This window comes from Salvia hispanica, chromosome 5 (genome assembly GCF_029641045.1).
Source record: "Salvia hispanica isolate PSC_SH4W2 chromosome 5, Shi_PSC_v1, whole genome shotgun sequence".
NCBI classification, from domain to species: domain Eukaryota; kingdom Viridiplantae; phylum Streptophyta; class Magnoliopsida; order Lamiales; family Lamiaceae; genus Salvia; species Salvia hispanica.
The window spans coordinates 15837164-15848011 of NC_142696.1; the positions used below are offsets into that span (position 1 = coordinate 15837164).

General features: G+C 36.8%; 1 protein-coding gene across 1 annotated transcript; it reads right to left on the minus strand.

Annotated features, from left to right (window-relative positions):
* Positions 1-400: 400 nt before the first annotated feature.
* LOC125186379 (putative transcription factor At5g61620) lies at positions 401-2416 on the minus strand. Its single transcript, XM_048082738.2, has 5 exons — positions 2130-2416; positions 1839-2041; positions 1719-1769; positions 1580-1636; positions 401-1494 (listed from the first exon to the last, which is right to left on the minus strand). The coding sequence occupies exons 1-5, from the start codon at positions 2371-2373 to the stop codon at positions 1351-1353; spliced, it is 699 nt and encodes a 232-aa protein (XP_047938695.1). The 5' UTR covers positions 2374-2416; the 3' UTR covers positions 401-1350.
* Positions 2417-10848: the final 8432 nt, after the last annotated feature.

Below are 10848 nucleotides of genomic sequence, written 5' to 3' on the forward strand. Positions count from 1 at the left end.
ACCTTCTCTATCTAAATGGGGAATCTCTTCTGATGGAACAACTGCAATCTCGAATCCAGTTTTTTCGCACATCATTTGCAATTCAGACAGGTCTATTTGAGCTAGCCAATTTGAAGACATCCACAGACCTTGACTTAATATTGAAGAGATGGAATACAAATGCAACTTACGAGCCATCAAACCAATCACGTGATTGGCTCATCTTGGAGCATGATTTATTTGACAGCATTTTGTATAACCTACATCTTGTTCCTATTGCTGCCATTCGAGAAAAAGGTGGAGAATGTCGAGATGAACGTACTAATGTCTATTCTTTTTTTCTCTTGGCCTGTTATGACAATGTGAAAGATGAATTTCAAGCTATATGTTACATTGGTATTTTCTCTATTTGACGTCATCCTTTATGTTACATTGGTATTTCTCTATTTGACGTCATCGCTCTTAACATTGATTCAATTTTGGATATTTTTACCCGCATCAAAAAGAGACTATACAAAGATTTGATCGATTAAAAAAAAACAGCATCCATATCATTATCAATCCAACTGCATCTCAACGTTTTCCTGATTCTTTGATCTCTCATCATCTTCATCACGCTAATAGCCTCGTCTCACCTGTCCTTGGAGCGATAAATGTCGTTGATGCTGAAAAGGAGCTCGTAAACAACATCATCATCGGGATCCAGTTCAAGCACCTTCTCCCCTGCCACTTCAGCTACTTCACCTATTCTTTGTGTTGTCCATTCCAAAAATATGTTACAAAACTGATTTTACATGTAGTATTTAAAAGCCCACTGTATTGATATTGATTGGAAATTGCAATTTTTTACGTTTGAAACTGGGCAATTTTCAAATAACTGGGCAGTTCATTAAAACGTTTGAAAAAATAATTGTATGAGTGGGATATTCACAAAGTTGTTCAATTTCTGTAAAATACCTAAATGATGTTGCATTAGTGGAGGAATAACCTTAGAAAGCATAAGATCGGTTTGACAAGTTTAGTTAGCCAGGAAAAAAAAAATTAAAAATGGAGAAATTTAATGAATGTTGTGATCTAGAAAAATTAAAATGAAGAGTTTATTTTGCTTTAGATGTTTGTGGCTAATGAAAGTCAACATATTAATTTGATGTTAGAAGTTGATTTTGCAGGTCTGCCAATCTAGATGTGATTATCTTCATAAGTGTGGTTGGTCTAAAGTTTATTTTAAACTTCATTTTATCACCAATCTCTGATTATTGTTACATCAAAAACCTCAAAGTTATGATGCATCAGAAATTATTGTCTTTCAAGAAACTTAATAAAAAAAAATGTGTGAGATCATGGCAGTTTTAATTAATTAAGTCCCTAATGCTAAGTGCAATTTTTGATAATTAGTGGTTGAAGGCACAATGTGGAAAAATTATTGGGCAGAAAAGTAGTAGTCTGGCTCTGGCATGGTAAATACACCACTTGCGCCCATGGCATTACAACTGCTTCTGATGCTGCAATTCTTGGCTAATTCACATCAAAATATGGTATATATGTTAGCCAACATTATCAAATATTTCTTAATTTAACAATAAGAAATTGCTCTATGCACCTGAAGATCGGGTCGCCATGAATAGGGTTGCACGGGCGGCGGCCTTTTAACATGGGGCTGTAATTGTAAATCAAGCTATATTTCATGTTTATTGTTGAATGTTGATACAATTTGTGCAAGAAAATGGATTAGATCTAACCATTTCTTTGTGCTCCCTTGTATCCTTTGAAGCTCCAGCTGAACTACTAGCCTACATCATCACAAATTAATGAATTAATCACCAAATTAAGAATAAAGCTAGCTAGTGCAACTTACTTACCATGTCGAAAACGCTGGCACGACGTCGTTTCTTGTTGGAAATTGTCAATTTCAATCGATTAAAATATTTTTGAGCATGACTAGCAACTTGGGAGGATTTTCTTGTGGGAACAAATTCGGTTGCAATTCCTTTCCAATTACCTCTTCCCAATTTCTCCAAACCTTTCAAGAATGATCGATGCTCCTCCTCACTCCATGGATTCCCTTTCATTACACACATTTATTTTTGAATGAAATATTCAAGAAATTAAAAAAATTGGAGTTTAGATAATTAAATAAAATACATATATACCTCGCTTTCTTTTGTGAGATCCATGTTGATGAACAAATCCATCCGACAGATATCCCGGCTCGTCGAGGGCAGGGTCGGCCGCCTCTAAATCTTCCATGCTCCTACACTTTCGGATGGAAGATGGATCGGCTTTCGCAACACTAATCCGAACACCAAATAGCTTAATTTTGTTGCATTCATTTTCGCATGTTTCGGTGTATGCATTGTCTTCGTGCCCACAATGCACACACTTACTCACACTCATATTTGTAATTACAAAATATATTGACCAAGTATAAGTACAAACACACACACTTCAAGCTTACAAAAAAACATGTGCGTGGTAATGGTATTTATAGTGGGAGAGAGATAGAAGTAACAATAAGAGAGTGAAACAGACTCGATTTTAAAGGAAAATGCTTTGAGGACGAGGTTGCTTCTGAATTAACGTCACAACTAATTAGAGAGATCTCGTTCTAAGATGTATTGGAACCTCATTAATTAAGCTTGGCTAATTCGTTTCCACCGATATGTCGTGCCAATATATACTATGTCTTTGTCACATACTTATTTAATATTTGTAAAGTAAAAAGTCTAACAATCCGCAAAATTTGTTTCTTTATCGCTTAATTTTGGCACTATCATTTTTATATTTATAATGTATAAAAGCCCACTTTAGTTATGCATTTTTTTAATTTCCAAAAGTATACTAGTACTCATAAATTAGATTATGACGCGGTTGATTTTAATTATTAGAGTTTGTGCAACCCGAAACTTGTAGGGCAGTCCGAATAGCACGATAACTATTTTTAATCAAAATTATTAATTTATGTATTCTTTCTCGTCTCATAGCTATATATATAGAAATAAAAATATGCAACCAACTCACACAAAACTCTTTTATAATAAATACATAAATTAATAATTTTAATTAAAAATAATTTATTGGTATTTAAAAATCTATATTTAAATTTAATTTTATAAAATTAAATCTAATATTGTAACAAAAAAACAAAGGGATGGCAAAGGGAAAAAGAATATAATTTGAAATAATATAAGATTTAGTACATCATTGACATAATATTGTCACACCCTAACCCATTTGACATATATTCTTAAAATAAATAAATCCAAGAAATTTATAAAGCTATTAATCCGCATGTCAAATAAAACACTCCTATTAAATACATTCACAGTCCAACATCTATTGTATCGATACCTATGAGCCATCAATCCAATATATATAAATTTCACCCTTAATTTCATATTACAATTATCAGACATATGCTCCAACCAATACATATATTCGTAAGCATTAATAATCATAAATAATTTCACATCTATATGCCTCTCTGTCCAGTTTATTATTCTGTGACAAATCATGCCTGGTATGTAACGCCCCACTTTTTCAAACCCTAATTTTCGGGTTATAAAATTTTTGCATTAAATGCCTTAAATGCTATGATATGCGAATTAATTGATGAGCGATTAATTACATGGTGTCTTTGTGACCTAATTGCGTATGAGAATTGAGATTGAGTTGAATAGTCAACATGTTGAAATTATGACGTGGCTATTGAATAGTCAAAGATGTGGAAAATATGACGTGGCCGTTGAAAGGTCAATGCGTTGAGAAAAAGAAGAGGAAGTAAAGAAATGATTGATTTGGTGTGAATATTTGATGCGGAGTAATATAATTGTGGTGGATTATTTTCCTAAGAAATGAGTGAGAATTAAATAGGAGCATTATTTAAGCATGTGGAATTTTCGGTCTCTCCTATTTTTTATTTGGAGAAGAAATCCTATTTTTCTTGGATTTAATTATTTGTTTGGGATGATTATCCAAATTAAATCCAAAGTCCAATTATACGTTAATTCCATCATGGGATTTTCGAAAACACCACCTTTGATATCCATGAGATTTTCGAAAATCTCATCTAGAAGGGAGGGAGAAACTATTTATTATATTATTTGATCTCTTATTTATTCTATTCCATGAATAAATATAAATATGCTAGAATATCCTACCATATCTTGCTATATCTAAGAAGATATTGCCATATCCTAATTTAATTAGGATTTATATTAAATTCCTTCTAAGGAATCAAAAGTCACGCCACTTTTCCTATTATTTGGGGAGATTTAATTATATATTCTTGCTCCGTGATATAATATTCTACTCCGTGAAATATTTGAATTTAATTATAGGCTAATTAAATAGCCTATAATTTTCGAATCCCCCTTATTTCTCTCTACTTCACGCCAACATCCAACCAACAAATCTTTCAAATCTTGATTTATTTAATTATTGGATATTATTTTGGCACTCTATAAATAAGAGAGAAGACCAAAACCCTAGATCATAAATCACGCCTCCTCCCACTATCAAAAACCGTCTCTCACTCTCTCCCCACTCTCTTCAAATTTTCTTCATCTTTTCTCCAAGATTTCTTCATCAATTGAGAAGAATTCAAGTTGAAATTCAAGAGTTTATTGAAGAATCAAGGCTATAACTTGTTTCTACCGATTGTCTTTTGGAAAAAAGGTACTTTAATTTTGATCTCCTCTTCTTCTACCGATTAATCGGTGTTCTTGAGTCCACATGCATTTAGATTGAGTGAAGGGGAAATAAATTGATGAATTTTGGGATGCATGGATGTGTGTGTGGCCGTGTATGCGTGTGCGTGCACGCCTCGGCGTGCGTGCATGTGTGCGGTGTGTGCGTGTGTTGTGTGTGTGGAACACTCACGCGTGGCACGATTTAATGGTGAATTTGGAGTTGTTATTTGAATAAAAACGATATGCTAATCATACCTTGATTTTGGATGATGATATTAAAGATTTATCGATGGGAAAAAAAAGGGAAACATGAGAACATGCATGATTTTGAAATCAATGATTGAAACTGATTTGTGATACGCCTAATTTAAAGGTGATACTTCGCGCTCTCAGCGTGATAAACGAGGAGAAGAGAATACTTTCGAGCTAAGCCGACGAGGTGGGCTTTCTTTTAAAATAAGGACATTGTCCTGAACTGATATTGATGAGAATGAGATATGTGTTATCATGCCTTGATTTGTTTTGTCGTGCCTATCCCTCGTGGCTATGCCACTATTGATTTAATCGAATTCGGATCCTTGTAGAGCCGCAAACTCTACTTGGATTAGTGTACACCAATGTTAGACCGAGTGCTGGCGTACGGGTCGGCCGGTCTAGTGACCTGGATTGCGGGCGCATTCCTTGTCATGTAGAATGAGGATATGGTAAACGTCGATGTGAAAAAAGGTTGCGCGACCGTGATATTTGATAAAGAATATATTTTGGTGCCTCGGGTCTTTCTAAAGTTAAAACCCCGATGGACACTTGAAAATGGCATGATAACTAAAATTGTGATAAAACTGTTTTCGGCAATGCGCCCACTGAGTATGATTATAAGTGCTCAGCCCTGCATGTGTTTTCCCTATGTGCAGGTTGAGCGGTGGCGAGCGGGCGGCGGTGTTGAGTAGGAAATAATAAGATGATCTGTTGGAACTCTAAGTGTCGTTGTGTCTCCATACATAGCCTCACTTCTTTCTTGGTCGCTTCCGCTATATTATGAAAACTTGTGATCTATTGGTTGGGTTTAAACTCTTTTATTTCGTGGGAATATTTTGGATATGGAACAGTTGAGAATATTTTGGAATCTTTGATAAGCATTTATTGCGATAGCCTTTTATTGGATTTCTTTGCTAAGGCATTATTCTTCTACTACTTAATTGTTCGTTAAATGCTTTGGTTAAATCTTTTTTTTAAATGGAACCCTACCCTATGATCTTTGATGCATTTAAGCCCGCTTAGTTAACGATCGCCGCATTTACTATATCCTAGATGGGCGGGTCGTTACAGTTGGTATCAGAGCCTCAGTTCTTTCCGCTCTGGACCCAAGAGTCTTGTTGAATTAAAAATCTGAAATTTGTGTAAATTGATTAATGGATAATCGTCGAAGGCTCAACACCGCAACTCGTCTCCGCTCAACCACGATGAATGAGGTAACAAGTATCTCTTAAATATTGATTTGAATTATGAAATATTGGAAGTTGAAGCGAATGGGAGCTGTTGTGATATTTGGAAATTTGTGATGGAGTATAAAATGATGATTATGCATGCAATTGAAATTTGCGGATTATGATTATGCAAAATAAAAGATGAATGCTGTTATGCAAGTGATTTGCGACTAAGATCGCTACGAATCGAATAAATGAGATTCTATATGATTTGTGATTTTCGTGATGAACGACATCTATGAGTATTGATTTGAATTGTGAGATGTTGGAAATTGCGATGGGAATATTACTCTGGTGAAAATGAAAATATTTCAATGGTAATCGAAGTTAATATGACGTCTTTGAAAAAAGATATTGCTTGGGAGTGTGAAATGATGTATATGCATGGATATGAAATTGCTAAGTGCGATTATGCCAAGAATGATGAATGATGTTGTACAAGTGAACTTGTATTTTACTCGATAAAGAAAATCGGCAAATACGCGTTAGACTTCTATGTGCTTGGATGAATGAAATCCTATATGACTGTGATTTCTTGATTGTATGTGAAACAACACCTATGGGAAATGTGAAGTAAATTCTTTGGCTTTTGGAAAATGTTGTGAAGATATGAAATGGGAGACATTATGAGAATATACAAATTGTTTTTAACAATGAGGCATGAATGCGTTGAATGTGATGGATATTGAAGTATGATTGTGAACTTGTGTTGGTTGATGTTGAGATTTGTTATCACTTCTGCGAAACTAAAGAATTAACTTAAAGGAAATACATGTTGCTTCCATGAACGACAAAACTTTGTGCCTATGTGGTTGAAATTTCATGGCTATGAAACTGTGAAAGGCAAAGCATGATACGCGTGTGGTTGCGAGTTGTGATTGTGATGTAGATGCGCATGAACTGCATGATTTATGAAATGCGATTCCATGAATGATTGATTGACTGAGTGTTGCTATTCACATATATCGATTTACGATGCTTGTTATGAAACACCAAATGGGTTATAGGAAAAACATGTTTGGTTGTGCAATATATGAATGAAGTTTCATGTGGTGATAATCTATAACCAATGAAGTACAAGGTATCGTATAGAATCACTACGTAGAAGCCATATGGAGCTTGAGTTAGGTAATGATCGAATATACGTTGAAGTGTGAGACTTCAAGCTATGCTTGAAATTATAGAGTGCCTAAGAAGTAGGCCAGACTGAACGTGCTAGAACTCAGTTGCAAGATGAAAACTGCAATATCACTTTCCTGAGTGACAAAACCAATGAAAATATATATATGTTGAACTTGGTGTATCCTTACAATGGTGAGATCATACCTAAGAGCTAATAAAACTATGCGGTCTTGCATACCCTGCCAAAGTGGCGACGCGACACAAATACGACGACGTTTATGACACATTAAGATCGCGTGTATAATGGCAATCGAAAATGACCATGTGGCATGGCAAGAAGAAGACTTTGAAGATGCGACCATCAAAAATAGTTATTAATTTCGATGATACGATGAATTTCAATTTGGAATCCACGGTTTCATAGAACGATGTTACCATGTCCATGCTCGCGAAAAATGTGCGAGAGAGTGCGACCTTCGTAGCTTGAATGACCGATTTTTTTTAAATCAACAGTACTTACTTGGATCTTAAGTTCTCTTCGGGACGTTTTGAATAACCGTGAGCCATTGTCTATTTAAACGCCTTGGTTGATTCACAATTTGCAAGTGATATCCATTATTTCTTTTCCTATAACGAGTCATGACTCACTTGGCTTGAAATTTTGGTGTTTGCCCTTGTAACTTTGGACATCTGGATTGAGTAGTCTTCTTTAATTCGTCATTCATAAGGACGATATTTGATTTTACGAGCCTCCGTCATTGAACTTTGCCCCAAAATTGTTTGCGGTTATGACATTTAGTATGATCACATCTCCAGACCTGATTTATTCAAATGATGGAATATTCTACTTGGAATTTTGTTCACCTCTTCATTTCGCCAGTTCGTTCTTGCAGAAGTGAAATTCTTTGTAGCTCAATGATTTTTCTTTCGCCAACACCAAGTTGAGGCTATGATGTTCTCTTCTTTGTTAACGGGTTTGATCGTGTTAATTTTCTGAAAAGTTCCAATCACTTTGAGTTGCCCTCAACAAACTCGTGAATCCATTGATGTGATTTCACTTTTTCAATAACATGATGTCATTGAACCATTGATAGTGCTACTTCATGACATTTGTCTATGTTTCTAAATTCTGCCACGATTGATTGTTTTAGGCTTTGACATGTTTGAACGATATCATTCATTGCTGTCCAGAATTTTTGCAAATTTTTGATCGGGCAGTCTGCTATGGAATTTGAGATTTATTGCAGTTTCATCCTGTTTCCATGACCTACCTCATGTTCTTTCGAACTCTCGTCAGAAGTAAATTCTTAAGCTCTATGGGTTTTACTTGATCCCTCTAAAACCATTTAAAATTCTCAAAATGGATGAGTTAAGTTCAATCGAACTTAGTCCTTGCTTTGTTTCAAACCAATTGTCAATGATAAGATTTGAAAGTGTCGAGCTAGAAATATTATTCTTGCTTACTTGATTAAGTTTGGAGCCTTCCGATGAAAGACATTTTGTGGTGCTTTTTCGAGTTGAAATCAGTTTCTATCCAAGTAAGACTGTTTGATCAATTTATGAATTATTGATACTAGACTCAAGGAAATGTTAGAGTTGTGCTTTTCGGATACACACGAGGAATAAGTTCCTATGGCCAATCACACGTGGAAATGATACACCAACAAGAGGTGTAGACATGACCAATAGAACGAGACGAGAAATATTTCGCATTTACGAACTGTTTATAACGAGCTGCTGAGAAATTGAATGTCGTGTTAGGTACATAGATAATAGAAATCTCTCGAACATGCTCGAACGTAGAAATTGTTATGGAAGAACTTAAGTTAACCGCTCACGATATGCAAGTTATGGCGATGGAGGATATCGATATAATCTTGGGAATGGACTGGCTGACAATGAACTTTGCGACGATTCGTTATAAGGAGAGACAGATATCTCTACAAGCTCCGGGAAGCGAACCCACCATATATCATGGAATCTCGATGAATTGGAGAACCGCCATCATATCCGCGCTTCAAGCGACCGCAATGATGAAAAAAGGGCGAACTGCCTATCTCGTCTACCTCCATGGAGAGGAGAAGGACGAGAAGAAGATGGAAGATGTTGCTGTTGTGCAAGAATTTCCCGACGTTTTTCCAGAAGTGTTACCTGGACCACCGCCAGATCGACAATTGGAGTTCATGATTGACCTTGAACCGGGAGCTGCACCCGTATCAAAGGCACCATACCGAATGGCGCCAAAAGAGTTGGAGGAATTAAAGATACAACTCCAGGAACTCATGGACCTAGGTTTCATTAGGCCTAGTGTCTCGCCATGGGGCGCACCAGTACTATTCGTAAAGAAGAAGGATGGATCAATGAGGATGTGCATCGATTATAGGGAGTTAAACAAGTTGACCCTAAAGAACAAGTATCCACTACCGAGGATAGATGACTTGTTTGATCAACTTCGAGGAGCAGGCGTGTTTTCAAAGATGGACTTGAGGTCCGGATATCACCAGCTACGAGTTCGAAGGGAGGATATACCCAAGACTGCGTTTCGCACAAGATATGGCCACTACGAGTTTGTAGTGATGCCGTTTGGATTGACGAATGCCCCAGCGGTATTCATGGATTTGATGAATCGAATATTCCATCCGTACTTGGATAAATTCGTTTTAGTCTTCATAGATGATGTGCTAGTCTACTCAAAGAACGAGAAGGAGCAGGAAGAGCACCTACGAATCACGTTGGAGACGTTAAGGACCGAGAAGTTGTACGCCAAATTCAGCAAGTGTGAATTCTGGCTGAAGGAAGTGAATTTTCTAGGACACATTGTGTCAGCAGAAGGAATCCGAGTGGACCCCGCCAAGGTTGAGGCGGTACAACGATGGAAGTCGCCTTCAACACCAAACGAAATTCGGAGTTTCCTAGGATTGGCAGGACACTGCCGAAGATTCATAGAAGGATTCTCCAAGATAGCGAGACCAATGACGCAACAACTTAAGAAGAGAGTCAAGGTGAATTGGACCCCAGAGTGTGAAACAAGCTTTCAACTGTTGAAGGAGAAGTTGACAACCGCGCCAGTTTTAGCTGTGCCCGAGTCCGGAGTGAACTACGTAGTCTACCACGATGCTTCGAAGGTTGGACTAGGATGCGTGTTGATGCAAAATAATAAAGTGATCGCCTACGCGTCACGACAGTTAAGACCACACTAGTTGAACTACCCGACGCACGATTTGGAGTTAGCAGCAGTGGTACATGCCCTAAAGATTTGGAGGCATCATCTCTACGGAGTTAGGTGTGAAATCTTACGGACCACAAGAGCTTAAAGTATTTCTTCGAGCAGAGAGACTTGAATATGCGACAACGAAGATGGCTCGAACTAGTGAAGGACTACGATTGTGGCATTAACTACCACCCCGACAAAGAAAATGTAGTGGCAGATGCTTTGAGCCGTAGAGATCATTCGCAAATAGCTACTTTTCTAACGGTAGAGGAGAGCTTGATACGAGAATTTAGCAAAATGCGATTAGAAGTGATAAGAGCACCCGAAACAGTTGAAGAGCGAATTGCCACTTTGGTGGTTAAAC

Bases quoted from the DNA above. Each gene is read 5' to 3' on its own strand.
- LOC125186379 (XM_048082738.2), bottom strand. From the start codon at position 2,373: ATGAGTGTGAGTAAGTGTGTGCATTGTGGGCACGAAGACAATGCATAC. The intron at 2,042-2,129 runs GTATATATGTAT...GTGTAATGAAAG, and splicing joins ATCTCACAAAAGAAAGCGAG to GGAATCCATGGAGTGAGGAG. The intron at 1,495-1,579 runs GTGCATAGAGCA...GATGTGAATTAG, and splicing joins CATGGCGACCCGATCTTCAG to CCAAGAATTGCAGCATCAGA.